Source organism: Prionailurus bengalensis, chromosome C1, assembly GCF_016509475.1.
Source record: "Prionailurus bengalensis isolate Pbe53 chromosome C1, Fcat_Pben_1.1_paternal_pri, whole genome shotgun sequence".
Lineage (NCBI taxonomy): Eukaryota > Metazoa > Chordata > Mammalia > Carnivora > Felidae > Prionailurus > Prionailurus bengalensis.
Window position 1 is genome coordinate 183,259,567 of NC_057345.1, and position 18,562 is coordinate 183,278,128.

Consider the following 18,562-nt stretch of genomic DNA (forward strand, 5'->3'; position numbering starts at 1 on the left):
TCTCAAAAAGAAAAGGGAGATGACCCAAATAGATAAAATCATGAATGAAAATGGAATTATTACAACCAATCCCTCAGAGATACAAACAATTATCAGGGAATACTATGAAAAATTATATGCCAACAAATTGGACAACCTGGAAGAAATGGACAAATTCCTGAACACCCACACGCTTCCAAAACTCAATCAGGAGGAAATAGAAAGCTTGAACAGACCCATAACCAGCGAAGAAATTGAATCGGTTATCAAAAATCTCCCAACAAATAAGAGTCCAGGACCAGATGGCTTCCCAGGGGAGTTCTACCAGACGTTTAAAGCAGAGATAATACCTATCCTTCTCAAGCTATTCCAAGAAATAGAAAGGGAAGGAAAACTGCCAGACTCATTCTATGAAGCCAGTATTACTTTGATTCCTAAACCAGACAGAGACCCAGTAAAAAAAGAGAACTACAGGCCAATATCCCTGATGAATATGGATGCAAAAATTCTCAATAAGATACTAGCAAATCGAATTCAACGGCATATAAAAAGAATTATTCACCATGATCAAGTGGGATTCATTCCTGGGATGCAGGGCTGGTTCAACATTCGCAAATCAATCAACGTGATACATCACATTAACAAAAAAAGAGAGAAGAACCATATGATCCTGTCAATCGATGCAGAAAAGGCCTTTGACAAAATCCAGCACCCTTTCTTAATAAAAACCCTTGAGAAAGTTGGGATAGAAGGAACATACTTAAAGATCATAAAAGCCATTTATGAAAAGCCCACAGCTAACATCATCCTCAACGGGGAAAAACTGAGAGCTTTTTCCCTGAGATCAGGAACACGACAAGGATGCCCACTCTCACCGCTGCTGTTTAACATAGTGCTGGAAGTTCTAGCATCAGCAATCAGACAACAAAAGGAAATCAAAGGCATCAAAATTGGCAAAGATGAAGTCAAGCTTTCGCTTTTTGCAGATGACATGATATTATACATGGAAAATCCGATAGACTCCACCAAAAGTCTGCTAGAACTGATACAGGAATTCAGCAAAGTTGCAGGATACAAAATCAATGTACAGAAATCAGTTGCATTCTTATACACTAACAATGAAGCAACAGAAAGACAAATAAAGAAACTGATCCCATTCACAATTGCACCAAGAAGCATAAAATACCTAGGAATAAATCTAACCAAAGATGTAAAGGATCTGTATGCTGAAAACTATAGAAAGCTTATGAAGGAAATTGAAGAAGATTTAAAGAAATGGAAAGACATTCCCTGCTCATGGATTGGAAAAATAAATATTGTCAAAATGTCAATACTACCCAAAGCTATCTACACATTCAATGCAATCCCAATCAAAATTGCACCAGCATTCTTCTCGAAACTAGAACAAGCAATCCTAAAATTCATATGGAACCACAAAAGGCCCCGAATAGCCAAAGGAATTTTGAAGAAGAAGACCAAAGCAGGAGGCATCACAATCCCAGACTTTAGCCTCTACTACAAAGCTGTCATCATCAAGACAGCATGGTATTGGCACCAAAACAGACACATAGACCAATGGAATAGAATAGAAACCCCAGAACTAGACCCACAAACGTATGGCCAACTCATCTTTGACAAAGCAGGAAAGAACATCCAATGGAAAAAAGACAGCCTCTTTAACAAATGGTGCTGGGAGAACTGGACAGCAACATGCAGAAGGTTGAAACTAGACCACTTTCTCACACCATTCACAAAAATAAACTCAAAATGGATAAAGGACCTAAATGTGAGACAGGAAACCATCAAAACCTTAGAGGAGAAAGCAGGAAAAGACCTCTCTGACCTCAGCCGTAGCAATCTCTTACTCGACACATCCCCAAAGGCAAGGGAATTAAAAGCAAAAGTGAATTACTGGGACCTTATGAAGATAAAAAGCTTCTGCACAGCAAAGGAAACAACCAACAAAACTAAAAGGCAACCAACGGAATGGGAAAAGATATTTGCAAATGACATATCGGACAAAGGGCTAGTATCCAAAATCTATAAAGAGCTCACCAAACTCCACACCCAAAAAACAAATAACCCAGTGAAGAAATGGGCAGAAAACATGAATAGACACTTCTCTAAAGAAGACATCCGGATGGCCAACAGGCACATGAAAAGATGTTCAGCGTCGCTCCTTATCAGGGAAATACAAATCAAAACCACACTCAGGTATCACCTCACGCCAGTCAGAGTGGCCAAAATGAACAAATCAGGAGACTATAGATGCTGGCGAGGATGTGGAGAAACGGGAACCCTCTTGCACTGTTGGTGGGAATGCAAATTGGTGCAGCCGCTCTGGAAAGCAGTGTGGAGGTTCCTCAGAAAATTAAAAATAGACCTACCCTATGACCCAGCAATAGCACTGCTAGGAATTTATCCAAGGGATACAGGAGCGCTGATGCATAGGGCCACTTGTACCCCAATGTTCATAGCAGCACTCTCAACAATAGCCAAATTATGGAAAGAGCCTAAATGTCCATCAACCGATGAATGGATAAAGAAATTGTGGTTTATATACACAATGGAATATTACGTGGCAATGAGAAAAAATGAAATATGGCCTTTTGTAGCAACGTGGATGGAACTGGAGAGTGTGATGCTAAGTGAAATAAGCCATACAGAGAAAGACAGATACCATATGGTTTCACTCTTATGTGGATCCTGAGAAACTGAACAGGAACCCATGGGGGAGGGGAAGGAATAAAAAAAAAAAAAAGAGGTTAGAATGGGAGAGAGCCAAAGCATAAGAGACTGTTAAAAACTGAGAACAAACTGAGGGTTGATGGGGCGTGGGAGGGAGGAGAGGGTGGGTGATGGGTATTGAGGAGGGCACCTTTTGGGATGAGCACTGGGTGTTGTATGGAAACCAATTTGTCAATAAATTTCATAAAAAAAAAATGGTCCCTTTGCTGGTTATAACATAGATTTATTCTAGGAACTTTAAAAAACAAAGAAAATTATAAAAATGGAAACTAGAATATAATAGTCTCTGAGAAACGAGAGATAACATTTTTAGGTATTTTCATCCAGATGTGGTTAAGTGGACCTTTAAGACTTTTTTTTTTTTAAGAGGTAAGAGAGTAGCATCCATACATCTTCTCAAACTTTAAAATGCTTCTTTTAAAATTTTTCTGGGGGGCACCTGGGTGGCTCAGGCGGTTATGTTAGGTGGATGATTTCGGCTCAGGGCATGATCTCGCGGTTCATGGGTTAGAGCCCAGCATCGGGCTCTCTGCTGTCAGCCTGCTTCAGATCCTTGGTACCCCCCTCCCTCTCTGCCCCTCTCCCTCGTGTGCTCTCATGTGCTTTCTCTCTCTCTCAAACTAAAATAAACATTACAAATTTAAAAAAAAATTAAACTTTGTTTTGGAGAATAAGTATATAAGTTAAAATCTTTTTACTTTAATCAGAAAAAGGTTTTTAGTTAAAACAGTTATCTTAATACCTGAGAGTTGACATTGACCACAGACATTAAAATGAATATATTTGGCTAATTTGGATTTTCCACTTATTGTTTAAGTCTTAAAATTCTTGTTCCTCTTACCTTCGTATGCTTTCTAATAAATTCAACAGACACTGGGACCATTCTGTCAAATAAGCCTATTATAAATTCTTTCTGAATAATACTAATCACAGCAGGTAAAAGATTTATCCAAGACAACATTAGTGGTCTCCAGCCTAACATGTGAGGCTCCATGTAAATCATACCACATCTGGAAACCTGGAAAAAAGAATAATTGTTTACCATCAAGGTAATGCTTCTGTCAGAAATATGACGTGGTACATCCCTTTCTTAAAACATGCAGAAAATTCCTAAAAAGAAGCTTAATTTTATGTCACTTCACGACCTAAATTTTTATGTGTGACTTTACCAATGGTTCTAGACAAAAAGGAAAAAAAATCACTGACTCTTAAATTGATCAGGGTAGGTCAACAGCTATGCCTGTTCTTAGAGAGAGTACTGTTAAAATGAATTATAATGCTTCATTTAAAGTCAAAGTTCCTTATAAAAACATTTATAACATTTCAAATGTATAAGATGTCAACATTGAGGACTCACAGTGGCAGGAGAAGCAACTTCCAAATCCATTGGTTCAAAAATAAGATTCATTTGTGGTGACATTTGAATAATCTCCCCACTCATCAGACAGAGCTTTTTGTTGTCATCCAGCACCGTATTCATATTCTCAATCCACACGGCATCTACTGGCCCATCAAAAATTAACCATTTCCTATCTGGCGTCTGGTATATGCATTTGATGAATACAAGGGAAAAATTAATAGTGATAATGTAAGGAAACAGTGCAATGCTTCAAAATTTAAACATGTAACTTGTAAAATTAATTTCACCATGAAAATGTAAAGGTGTCTTTTGAATACAGTGTGTGTGTGTGTGTGTGTGTACGGAGAGAAAGTCACGAAAGAAGCCTTTATGTGCCATGGACAAGACAGAAATATAACATCTGTTCTCAAGATTCCATCTTTTCCAACGTTTCTGAACTCACATGTAACATGTTTTGGAAATTATTACAAATAAAAAAAATATAATTGTCAGTGAAAACAGAATTTTCATTGAAATTACCTGATTCTATGCAGTATTATGTTCATACAGATTAATTACTCTTACGTGCTATGTCAAGGTTTTTCTTCCTCCACTGAATGAATTCACACACATTCATACCCCTCTTGGGTTGAATGGTTTTATGGTGATATGGGACATTAGTATAAGATTCAGTTTCACAATGATAAATATGAAAATATTTGCTCATTGTCTGGAATACAGTAAAAGCTCAACAAATATTAAGGAGTGGCTAGGTAGCTGCTGGAGAGTACAAAAGCTGATTCTACTTTCCACAGCTTACGAATCAGCTTTTTTGGGCACACGGATGCTGCCTTGGTTCACTTTCAGCAAACGTGATTTGAGTTGAAGTGGTGAGGGATTTGGATCCATCTTAACACCTTCTCAGTCCCTGTGGACAACTGCTTTAATCCACAAGACGGTACACCTGTCATGGGCTTAGGCCACCCCATACCCACTCTCTGAGCCAGGAAGCAAGAAAGAGCTCATACCCCGGAAGTCGCCTTGAAAAGAGCCCGTACCCCAGAAGTCACGTTGAGAAGAGCCTGTACCCCGGAAGTCACCTTGAGAAGAGCCCAGACTCTGGAAGTCACCTTGAGAAGAACCCAGACCCCAGAAGTCACCTTGAGAAGATGTCACCTTGAGAAGAGCCCAGACCCCAGAAGTCACCTTGAGAAAAGCCCATACCCCGGAAGTTACCTTGAGAAGAGCCCGTACCCCAGAAGTCACCTTGAGAAGATGTCACCTTGAGAAGAGCCCAGACCCCAGAAGTCACCTTGAGAAGAGCCCGTACCTCAGAAGTCACCTTGAGAAGAACCCAGACCCCAAAAGTCACCTTGAGAAGAACCCAGACCCCAAAAGTCACCTTGAGAAGAGCCCGTACCCTGGAAGTCACCTTGAGAAGAGCCCGTACCTCAGAAGTCACCTTGAGAGCAACTTTCCCTTGCACTGTTGGCTTCCCATGCCTGCTAATCTTCACTTTGGGTAACACCACCATGTAACAGCAAGATGTTGGGCTCTACGGTCTGAAAGACCTTGCTTTTCATTTGGCTTTACTACTTACCAGCTAGGAGACTTTGGGTCAGCTCCTTAACCTCTCTGAGACTATTTATGGGACAAAGCTCTCTGGAAAATGTAATATGTGGTATGTAACTGGATGTACAATGGGAGAGATCTCATAAGTATTTCTGTACAAATAATGTAACTGCATACATTATCTACAGATGCCATGTGTTAATCTGGGCCAGAGTGTATCCACTGTGAAAAGAAAGAAACTGAGAAGTTATATCAATGGTCCCAACGTGTCTGTTTGCCTCACAATCACTTTTATCCTTGAAATTACTAATAAAGCCTGGTACTGGGCAAGATCTCTGTCCCATGAAAGCCAATCCTTATGTCACTCATTGCCCAAGTTCCTTCAGCCATTAAGAGCAGAGTTGAGATATGACATTTTTCTATTATCACACTGATTAAAGAATAATGATTAGTCAGGTCCTTAAGCGAATAAAGAGCACCAAAGTCAAGACGTAAGGTAGTCAGAATAAAGGAAATATTTATTTGAAAAAGATTCAATAAATTAAGTGTCTCTAGCCTAGGCCCTTCTTCTTTAAGACCAGACTTAGCAAGCTCTCTCCCACATGATCACATTCTGTGGACAGCCTGCTAACATGTGGCAACCAAGTTAACACCTCCTGGTCTATGGACTCTTTCTTGGAAGAGCGGGCAACCGCTGCTCAGCAGAATAAGCCAGAAGTAGGTAAATGCCCGCTCTCACTCACAGCAGTCAGCACAGCTGGCTCATCCCTCACCTCCTACGCTTTCCAGCAGCCCATTCTCTTCCGAACAAGTAGGGCAAAAGTGTTGGAACTTGAAGACATTGTTTTGTAAAGGTCTGCAATTTCTTCTCTGCGAACTGGAATATACCTAACAATTAGTGGGTGTGACAGAGACAGCAGCCTAAAAAGTGGGCAACGGAAGAACGTTCCTGAAGGAGCAAAAGGATCACGATATTCAGCTGTTCTCCTTCCTGTGTCAGTCAGCCTGAAAAAAGAGACCCAGGAGTGCTTTTTTCCCTGACCTCTTTCTCGTGCCCTCTTCTCCGCACACCCAGGCAAAGGCCCTCGCCAGCATCTGGCATCTTTGCCAGCATCTGGCATCGTCTGGCATCTTTGTAGGTGCTGCCGATGCTGGCAGAAACAGTGCCAGACGATCTGGGACCGTGTTGTAAATAAACACCTTGAGCTTGAACTAGAAATATAAATGTTTATTCGGAACAACTGAAAAACACATCAGACATCTGTCAAAAAGGACTATCACAGTCCTTCGAAGTGTGCACGCTGAAGTGTCAGTACTTACCGGTGAGGAAGCAAATGCCCTAAAACTGACAGCGAGGATGCCATCGGACCACTCGTGAGACACTACATCAAACTGTCCATACAACTGACCCATGGTGACAGACTTGGGATTTAAAACAGTAATTTGAACCTTGTTCTCTTCCATTAACCCCTTAAAGGAAAAAAAAATACATTATCCATTTAGAAGGATATTGTCTCTATTCATAGAAAAGCAGGACTGTATATGTAGAAAATCCTAGACTCTACAAAGAAACTCCCAGAAATAAGGAATGCATTTAACAAAGTTCCAGCATATGAAGTCCATATATAAAGACTGGTTGTATTTACACAGTGCCAATGAACAACTGAAAAATTAAATTTTTACAAATACTGTTTACCATAGTTTTAAAAACTCATAAAATACTCAGTAATAAATTAGCTATAAATCTAAATACTTACAGAACTGTAAATCTAAAACAACAATGAAACCTGGCAAAATTTTTTGTTAAGGGTCAGGCAGTAAATATTATAGGCTTTCAGGTTACAAACAGCCGCTCACATATTCTTCTCTGTTTCTTTTCTTTCTTTCCATTTTTTTTTTTCTTAAACAAACGTTAAAAAGTGTTACCACCATTCTAAGCTCATTGGTGTTAGAAAAATAGGCTCGGGGCCAAATTTGGGCTGTAATTGCTGACTCCTGCTACCAAATATTCTGAGAGAAAATTAAAAGATCTAACCATGTTCCATTCTCACAGAATGGAAAAGTTAATATTGGCAGATTGCCAGTTTTGACCAGAACTTTGAAGCCCGTGTGGGAATTATACAAGAGGTGTTAACACCCCTTGGGGCATAAGCTTTTCATGTTTTTAATTAATAGATGTTATTTTCTTAGAGTAGCTTTAGATTTACAGAGAAATTGAGTGTAAAGTCAGATCTCTGTAGTTTCACATAGATTCCCTCTGCCCACTCACCACCCCCACCCCGCCCAGTTTCCCCTATTATTAAAGCCTTGCATTGGGCTGGTATATTATTATGAATAATGAACTGATATTGATACATTATTACTAATTAAAGTCCATGGTTTATATTAAGGGTCACTCGTGTGTTATACATTCTATGAGTTCTGCCAAACACACAATGGCACATATCCATCATTACACTATCGTACAGAATAGTTTCACTGCCCTATAAATCCCCTGTGCTCTGTTAGTAGTCATTTCTTTTTTTTTATACACAGCAACATAACATGTGCAACTCTTCCCAACATTGCCTTCTGCCCACCCCCTCGGGGCTTGGGACACAAACCACCAAACTCGAATAAAGACGTGGGAAGATCACTAAGCGGTAAAACAAGCTTTGAGGCTTTGCATACTTCTCTGTGCCCACCAAGGGGCTGACAAGGAAGGCATCGTCCTAAATCCAGAAGTATGGGAAAACTCTACCATCTTTGTCAGAGGAAGTTGCTATCACCAAAACAAGGTTTTTGTCTCAAAGGCAACAGGCTAGTGAGACTCCACAAGAAAGATCTAACGATCACATTGGGGCATCTGGGTGGCTCAGTCAGTTCAGTGTCCAACTTCTCCACAGGTCATGAACTTGCGGTCGTTAGTTCGAGCCCCATGTCAGGCTCTGTGCGGACAGCTCAGAGCCTGGAGCCTGCTTCAGACTCATGTCTCCCTCTCTCTGCCCCTCCCCTGCTCACACGCTTTCACTCAAAAATATGAACATTAAAAAAAAAAAGATATAATGATCACAAATCCCATTTGGCTATAAATGTTGAAATGAATGAAACAAAACTCTTCAAAATACAAGAAGTAGATGGAAATTAAATTTTATTGGTTGGAAAATTAAAAGCAGCCTCATTCCTTTCAAAGGAGCATTTCAAAGTAGACCAAACCATGATGCATAAGATAGGAATTCATTGCATTTATGTACATATGTAAGTATTATATAACACACAGCACACATTCACTTCAATACCACTAGCAGCTAATCACAGAAGTTTGCATTACAAAACTAACCATCCAGGAAATAAAAAATACTCTCTTAAAAGTATAAAAAGAGGGGTGCCTGGGTGGCTCAGTCAGTTGAATGTCTGACTCTTAATTTCAGCTCAGGTCGTGATCCCAGGGTCGTGGGATGGACCCCCACATCAGGCTCTACACTGACGGCATGGAGCCTGCTTGGGATTCTCTCTCTTCCCTTTTTCCCATCTCTCTCTCTCTCTCTCTCTCTCTCTCTCCCCTCTGCCCCTCCCCCACATGCATGCTTTCTTTCTCACTCTAAATTTTTTTTTTAAGTATAAAAAGAAAACTTTTAGGATTTTCAGACTTTTTTTTTTACAACAAACGTGTTACCTTCATAAATAAAAAAAATTTGAAAAGAAATAAAAGGTTGACAGGCAAATCTATGGTATATTCTTTATATGCTAAACTTAATAGCTTCATATTACTTTTCTAGTAGTATTTTCCCTTTGACTCATTTTTTCCACGATTTTAAGTTGCTACATTAACGTATCTTTTTTTTTTTAATGTTTATTTATTTTGAGAGAGAGAGCACACAAGCAGGAGAGGAGAAGAGAGAGAGAATCCCAAGCAGACTCCCTGCTGCCAGTGCAGAGGCGATGTGGGGCTCAATCCCACGAACCGTGAGATCATGACCTGAGCAGAAATCAAGAGTTGGATACCCAACTGACTGGGCCACCCCGGAGCCCCTCCACTAAGATATCATTTTAAATGACCATACATTCTATCTTCCCCAAAGCTGATCATAAATAAATTAATGCATTAATACCACACCTACCTTTTCACAGATGTCATTTAGTGCTCCTGCTAAGATGCGATATGCACTGGTTTTCCCTCCAAATGGTTCTCCCACAATCATGAAACCATGACGCACAATCATCATCTCATATATTTGAAGTATCTTCTCAGAAAAGAATCTGGTCATTTGCAAATTCATGGACTCACAGTTATCTTTGATAGCTGTTAGCAAATCGTTGTAATCTGGTTTTGGTAATTTCACACCAGGAAACAAATCTGAGGTGATTCCCTGATGACAAATGATTTGGGGATTTATATTATACATTCAATACCCTGTCTCTCTCCACACACATATAGGTACACATGATGAAATTCCTCCCATCCTCATATTTAATACTGATGGAAATAGAGCCATTAAATAGTGCAACAGTATTTTTAACAGCTTTTTAGAGGTATCAAGACTAACATACAATGAACAATGTTTAAAGTGTTACAATTCGATAGGTAGAACCATCAACTCAATCAAGACAATCAGCCTATCTATCACTCCCCAAAGTCACCTTGTGACCTTTTGTAATCCTCTTTACCTTCTCTCCTTGCCACCTCCCACCTCCGTCACCAAATTACCACTAATTTCCTTTCTGTTACCTTTTTTTTTTTTTTATTTGTATTGCCTAGAATTTAATACAGATGAAGTTAAACATTATGGATGCTGTTTTTTCTGATTTTTATTCAGCATAAAGATTTGGAGATTTGTGCATGTGACAGCATCTGTTAATAGCTCACTGCATAGAAGTATTACATTGCATTGAAGTATAATGGTTTCTAAATCCATACCCCTGTTGATGGACACTTTCATTGTTTCCAGTTTGGGGCTGTTAAAAACAGAACTTCTATGAACATTTATATGCAAGTCTTTGTATGGACAAATGCCTTCACTTCTCTTGGGTGAATACTGAGTAGTGGAATACTTGGGTAATGTGGTTATGATTTTAATATTTTAAGAAAGTGTCTGCTTTCCAAGGTGGTTGTATTATTTAAATTTACCCAAATACTTTTAGTAGTCTGTCTTTTCAACTTTTTTTAGTGTTTATGTATTTATTTTTCAGAGAGAGAGAGAGAGCCCAAGGAAGCATGTGCATGAGAGTGGGGGAGGGGCAGAGAGAGAGGAGACTGAATCCTAAACGGGCTTCGCCCTGGCAGGCAGCTCAGAGCACCATGCAGGGCTCACCAACTGTGAGATCACGACCTGAGCTGTAACCAAGAGTCAGATGCTTAACCCTCAGAGTCACCCAAGGCACCCTGGTAAGGCCAGTCTTTTTAATTTTAGCCCCACTCATAGATGTGTCACAGTATCTTACTGTGGCTTCAGTTTGCACTTCCTGATGACTATCATTTTTTGTATGTGCTTATTTCCTTTATGTGGATGTTCTTTAGTGACGTACCTGTTCAAATCTTCTATTTTTAATTGGTTTCTTTCCCTTTTTTTTTTTTTTAAACATCTAATCATTTTTGAAAGACAGAGACAGACAGCATGGGAAAGCAGAAAAGCAGAGAGAAAGCAGAGAGAGAGGGAGACACAGAATGTGAAGCAGGCTCCAGGCTCTGTGCTGTCAGCACAGAGCCCGATGTGGGGCTCAAACCCACACGCTGTGAGATCATGACCTGAACCAATGTCAGACACTTAACCAACTGAGCCACCCAAGCACCCCTAATAGGTTTATCTTCTTAATGGCAAGTTTTAACCGTTCTTTAAATATTCTGCATACAATTCCTTCATCATATATCTAATTGGCAAATATTTTTTCCTAGACTGCAACTTGTCTTTCATTCTTTTATCAGTGTCTTTCAAAAAGCAAACTTTCAAAATTTTGATGAGTATATGTTATCAATTTATTGTTTTATGCACTGTGCTTTTGGTGCTGTGTTTAAGAAATTTTTGCCTACCCCAGAGTCACAAAATATTTCTCCTGTTTTCTTTTAGAAATTTTACAGTTTTACAATGCTTTTAAGTTAAAATGTTAGATGAATATTATCTGATTTCAAGACTGATTATGCAGTGTCATATTACTATAATGATAGACAAATATATCAGTGGAACAGAACAGGGAGTCCACAAAGAGACCCACATACATTTGAACATCTCATTCTGAACAAAGACAATTTGATGGAGAAAAGATAAAGATAGGATGCCTTTAATCCATACTTCAATATCACATACAAAACTTAGTTCAAAGGTATTTTAATCACTGTGGTGGTTAGTATTTTAATCATCTTAGTCTCTCTCAAAAATTCATGCCCATGCAAAAACCACAAAATGTAACCTCATTTGGAAATGGGATCTTTGCAGATATAATTAGGTAAATTAAGATGAGGTTATACTGGGCCCTAAATGCAATAACTGCTATCTTTGTAGCAGAAAGGAGACGGAGATTCAAATACAAATACACCCAGGGGAGGCCATGTAAAGGTGGAGGCCGAGATTGGAGCAATGCCAACCCACTCCAAGGAACATCGAGGGTTGCCAATAGCCACCAGAAGCTAAGAAGAGGCAAAGGAGTCTTTTCTAGAGGTTTGATTTCAGACTTCTATCCTCTAGAAATTTGAGAGAATACATTTGTGTTGTCTTAACAGTTTGGGGTACTTTGTTATGGCAGCTTTGGGAACCTGATACAATCATATACTGTATGATTGGAAAGAATTATGATTCCATATTTAGTATATAGGAATATAGGAATATATAAAGTTGATTGCAAGATCTAAGAAACATACCTTTATAAACTGCTAAAGCTGTAAGTATTATAGCAACCTATGTGAGAAAAAGAACTATTTTCTTTACTGTGAAAGTAAAAGTGAAAATTCAGAAGTGCTTCATGTTTGAACTACACTTTAGAATTTATGAACTATGAACTTAATTGCCCCTATATTTAATCCTTCAAACACTGTTATAGAGAAACTGATCTTAGTTTATCAAAGCAGTATGTTTCCTTGGGATAAGGGGAGAAAAAAGCATCGTTGCACAGTGGTCAAGAGCACTCCACAGCCTGACTGCATGGTTGAAATTCCCGCTCGCTCATGTACTAGCCATAAATAAAAGTTAATTATCTTTGCCTCAGTTAAATGATCTGTAAAGCAGGGATAATGACAGCACCTGCCCTACCTACTGGGTCATTGTGAGCATTAAGTTACTATTAGCAAAGCCCTTGTGTCTGATCCACGGTAAGTCCACAGTGTTTGATAAATAAATAAACATATCTTCTCAGATTGTTCAAATTGCTTATGGTTGACCTTGAAACCCCAGAACATATTTGGTATCCAGTGGTTCTCAACCAAGACCAGTTGTCCTCACTCTCCTTTCAGGATGTGAGTTGGAAATATGTGGAGTTGTGCTGGTCGTCACAACAAAAAAGGTCTCTAAAAACTGGGGTGAGGGTGGGGGGCAAGGATGCCAAACGTCCTACAGTGCACAGGATAGTCTTGCAACAAGGAATTGTCACCGTCCCAATTTAAAGTGACAGTTATGCAGGACGCCTGGGTGGCTCAGTCGGTTGACTGTCCGACTTTGGCTCAGATCATGATCTTGCAGTTGACGAGTTCGAACCCTGCATGGGGCCCTGTGCCGACAGCTCAGAGCCCGGAGCCTGCTTCAGATTCTGTGTCTCCCTCTCTCTCTGCCCCTCCCCCGCTCATGCTCTGTGTCTGTCTCAAAAATAAATAAAGATTAGGGAAAAAAGTGACAGTTATGCTCCATTTTTGAGATATTGCTCAGTAATGTTCACGGAGTGAATACACAACTGCTTGAGAATACATCTGGTGAGGCAGATTTCCACGTTATAAAATGCAGTGTTTCGAGGCGCCTGGGTGGTCTGTTGGGTAAGTGTCCGACTTTGGGCCAGGTCATGATCTCACGGTTTGTGGTTTCAAGCCCCATATAGGGCTCCATGCTGTCAGTGCAGAGCCCACTTCTTCAGATCCTCCCTCCCCTTCTCGCTCTGCCCCTCCCCCTCTCGCACATGTGCATGCATGCGCCCTGTCTTTCAAAAATAAACATTAAAACAAATATAAAAATATGTAGTTTTCACTCTTGGAAAATTTATTCAGTATACTAGTGCCAAAGACACTGAGGGAAAACATGAGGAAGAAAATTTGAACCTATTTCTTATATATTTGCACTGCCAGCTCTAAGTGCTATAAAAAGATCCTTTCAACTTGGTGATATATGGTTACTAGGGAAAGCTGACGACACTGGGCCACACTACAGAGACAGTGGCCTTCTCCCCCCTCCCTGTCATACCCCTGCTGTCTTTACACACTGGAAGCTAACTGCTTGAACTTCAAGGCAGCGCAAATTAGTGCACCATCTAACATCTGTTGGGAGACGGGCCCCTGATTCCTTCTATCTGAGACAGGGAAAAGGAAAAGAATGACATCAAATGAAACGTGAAAACCTTAACCATTATTCTAATACTTCTTCTCAATTAGTAATAGTCTAATCTTAAAAATATAACAAGCTTCTTAAACTTAGTTCTTTCTTTAAATTATCCCGAAAAATCAATTTCATCAAAGCCATTGTACTCTTTTAAAGAAAGTAAGCTTCTTTAAAAATGTCTTCAATTATTAATTTTTTAAAGTTTTGTTTGTTTATTTTGGAAAAGACAGAGACAGAGCAAGCAGAGAAGGAGCAAAGAGAGAGGGGGAGGCAGAGAGAATACCAAATGGGCTCCACACTGTCAGCACAGAGCCCGACGGGGGGGGGGGGGGGGGGGGGGGGGGGGGGGGGGGGGGGGGGGGTAGGCCTCGAACTTATCAAACTGTGAGATCATGACCTGAGCCAAAACCAAAAGTCAGACACTTAACCGACAGAGCCACCCAGGCGCCCATCTTCAATTATTAATTTTTTTATTAAAAAAAATTTTTTTTTCAACGTTTATTTATTTTTGGGACAGAGAGAGAGACAGAGCATGAACAGGAGAGGGGCAGAGAGAGAGGGAGACACAGAATCGGACACAGGCTCCAGGCTCTGAGCCATCAGCCCAGAGCCTGACGCGGGGCTCGAACTCCCGGACCGAGAGATCGTGACCTGGCTGAAGTCGGACGCTTAACTGACTGCGCCACCCAGGCGCCCCATCAATTATTAATTTTTAAAATTTTTTTTTCAACGTTTATTTATTTTTGGGACAGAGAGAGACAGAGCATGAACGGGGGAGGGGCAGAGAGAGAGGGAGACACAGAATTGGAAACAGGCTCCAGGCTCGGAGCCATCAGCCCAGAGCCCGACGCGGGGCTCGAACTCACAGACCGCGAGATCGTGACCTGGCTGAAGTCGGACGCTTAACCGACTGCGCCATCCAGGCGCCCCAATTATTAATTTAACAAACATTGACCACGTACCTTTTCTGTGCAAAGGATTCAGTGGTGTGTTAGACCAATTATTCTCCTTCATGGAGCCTACATTCTAATGTAATTTATAAGCAAACATACTTTGTAACTTTTGTGGGTTTATTACATTATGCAGTTAAAAAGTACTATTTAAAAATCCCAACTTGTTGAAAGTCATATAAAGTAACAGAGCTAGTTAAACACACTTCAAGTACAACATGGGATGATCTATGTTTTTCTGTGCCGTGTCATTATTATCTATAGACGTTTCTCCTAGGGAATTGCAAAGTTGGACACTTGATAAATACATCATTTTAAAAATTCTGATATACCAAAATAATAAATGTTCTTACCTCAAAGAGTGGTAAATCGTGGGACAAAAATTTTGGCAGATTTACATCAATAATAGATCTAAGCAGCAAAATTTCTTCATTTTCATTTGGATATTTCAGCTAAAAGAAAATATACTCAAGGTGATCTCTCCATCTTCTAAATGTAACCTCTACAATTTCACACACACATACACACACAGACCCTAAAGACAATTTAAATCCACGTAAAATTGTTCTCATTTATTTTCATTTAATTGGATTGTTATTAATTTTAGAGTCTGAAAAAATTCCAAAACACCTGTGATAGACCCAAAGTTTACTAAAAGCCTGGTTGAACTCCAAACCTGTTGCTCATGCCCGTAATAAGGTTAGCATCGTTCACAAACATGGAAACTGAGAATTATTTCTCCCAACTTCCAACACTTTCTTCAACATCTCACTCCAAAGTTTCTCCTACCATCATGGATTTAATTTTCCAGAACACGCTTCCTTTCCTCTAGAACCTTTATGCCTAATAAATTCCACGTCCCAACTGAACTGGCTTTGTAACCTTACAAAGTCAGTGATGCCCAGCTGTCAAGCTCAGAGCACCCAGTGCCAAAGCTAATTCTGCGCATATGGACTTTGTCTTCAGATCAATGTAACCACACATAAATTGTGAAGTGTCAAAAGTCTATTTCGTGATTTGAGAAGCTATTATTTTAAAGCAAATGTTTAAATTGTTTCTTGACATAATAAAAACAAACTTCAAAATATTCAAGCCAACACTTTCAACCACTCTAAATTAGCTTTTGACAAAGAATGATAGGATTCATTTGCAGGATTCATTTGCAGCATAACTTAATAGCTCAATTCCACAGTCAAGATGTCAGTGATAACATACACTAGGACAATGCATTATCTTTTCCATTATCCGACCACAGAATAATTCTGACATGCCAGGTTAATATAAATTGTTGCTTCTAGTTGCATTTGCTTATTGCAAAAAGACAACGACTTGAAGTTATGCTAGGCTAATGTGAAATAGAATATCACCACCATATATCAGAATTCTCAGTAACATTATTACAGAAGATAAAATGCATGCCATTGTTCTTAATCATGTAGAATATATTTTAAAATCTTTATCTTCTACAAAACATGAACGTGAACATTTTATAAACTCCAAGGTCACATTTTGCATTTTGCTATTAAGTATAGCCTACCTTGCTTTGTTTCATAAAGAAATAATGCACATTAATAGTTCATGGCTCCACAAAATACTTTCAATGAAAGGTTACACAAGCCTTAAAATATTTGTATTTCTCCATCTATATAGTTATGATTCATACCATTTAAAATTCAAATGTTATGTTGCAAATCTATAACTGCTGGTCTACAATAGATTGTAATTATGTAATTACATTAATTGATAATGTTCAGCCACATTTGTATATATATTTATTAATTACACATTATTTCTTTTAAGGCTATATATGTTCATATAGACTGAAAGCCTTCAAAATATTTCTCAGCAACAAGGAATTTTATTCCTTGGTAGTACTTAACTTCATACATTCAAAATTATGGAGGGCACCTGGGTGGCTCAGTTGGTGAAGGGTCCGACTTCAGCTCAGGTCATGATCTCACAGCTTGTGGGTTCGAGCCCCACGTTGGGCTCTGTGCTGACAGTTCAGAACCTGGATCCTGCTTTGGCTTCTGTGTCTCCCTCTCTCTCTGCCCATCCCCAGCTGGCACTCTGTCTCTCCCTCTCTCTCAAAAATAAATAAACATTAATTTTTTTTTTAAATTATGGAACTGAACTCAAATCAAATCACTAAGAATTACATTTAAGTTTTTACAAATCCTAAAAATTTCCTTTTTCACATGTGCAGACGATCAACTATTTTTTAGTACAACTGAATTTTTTTCAGTTGGTGAAACCAGCCAGTATCGGAACTCTGTAAAGACAGATGGCCCTGAAATTTACCAACAAAATTTATGAGTAAGAAATAACTTGACTCCTCTACCTTTAGATTCCCAGCGGCGGTAAGCACGGACTTCACAGCTCTCATGCCGTAGTCATAGTGATGTTGTGAGGACAACTGCTCTGAACACAAGCGGTAGGTGGCCACGATTTTCACTGACAGTGGACGAGCTGTGACGAACCCACAGGAGTACAGGACTATTTCAGCAATCATGGCATAATCAGGCACCATCATTGCTACCGTCCGAAAGAGAGCCTGTAGGAGTGCAGAATAGATGTTTTTTATTTTTTATTTTTTTTATTTATTTTTGTTGTTGTTGTTAAATTTTTTTTTTCAACGTTTATTTATTTTTGGGACAGAGAGAGACAGAGCATGAACGGGGGAAGGGCAGAGAGAGAGGGAGACACAGAATCGGAAACAGGCTCCAGGCTCCGAGCCATCAGCCCATAGCCCGACGCGGGGCTCGAACTCACGGACCGCAAGATCGTGACCTGGCTGAAGTCAGACGCTTAACCGACTGCGCCCCTGGAATAGATGTTTTTTAAAGAAGACCATCATAAAGATAACCTACTGGGCATTTCCTTATGACTTTATAGTTCTTCCTCAATAATATTAAATTACAGTGTCCAGATCATATAGATAAGAACACTTAATTTTAAAAATGGGTTTCTAGTGGTGCCTGGGTGGCTCAGTTGGTTAAGCGTCTAACTCCTGATTTCAAATCAGGTCATAATCTCACGGGCTGGTATGATCAAGCCTCAGGTAGGGCTCTGTGCTGATAGTGCGGAGCTGGCTTGGGATTCTCTCTCTCCCTCTCTGTCTGCCCCACCACTGCTCACATTCTCTCTCTCTGCCTCTCTCAAAATAAATCAATAAACACTTTTTAAAAATAAAATAAAAATGGGTTTCTTGTCATTGTTATATAATACATATCATTAACTTCTGTATAAGTATTTTTCCTTAAATCATGATTTAAGAACACTTATAAATTCTTAATGGTACTTAGATCGATTCTTCTTGGCAAGTGACAGATTATAGGGAAAAAGCATCCAATTCTGCTGGGATGTCCAAAAGCTGGGCTTTTCTTCTGGGCTGGTGAAAAAGTGCCTGGTTTGGGGAGACCTGGGCTGTAAGTGAGGTTCTCTAGGAATCTAATTGATTATATGCAGTGGGCTAATCAGATTAC

The 18,562-nt window shown here is 39.5% G+C and overlaps 1 protein-coding gene across 1 annotated transcript in view; it reads right to left on the minus strand.

Annotated features, from left to right (window-relative positions):
• Positions 1-18,562, minus strand: part of DNAH7 (dynein axonemal heavy chain 7) — a 272,118-nt gene that overhangs the window by 143,386 nt on the left and 110,170 nt on the right. Inside the window, exons 28-33 of the mRNA XM_043577362.1 lie at positions 17,419-17,631; positions 15,431-15,529; positions 9,739-9,987; positions 6,959-7,108; positions 4,085-4,267; positions 3,569-3,745 (exon numbers count right to left, since the gene is read on the minus strand). Of these exons, the coding sequence (XP_043433297.1) occupies positions 3,569-3,745; positions 4,085-4,267; positions 6,959-7,108; positions 9,739-9,987; positions 15,431-15,529; positions 17,419-17,631 (1,071 nt within the window). The remainder of the gene's footprint in view (positions 1-3,568; positions 3,746-4,084; positions 4,268-6,958; positions 7,109-9,738; positions 9,988-15,430; positions 15,530-17,418; positions 17,632-18,562) is intronic.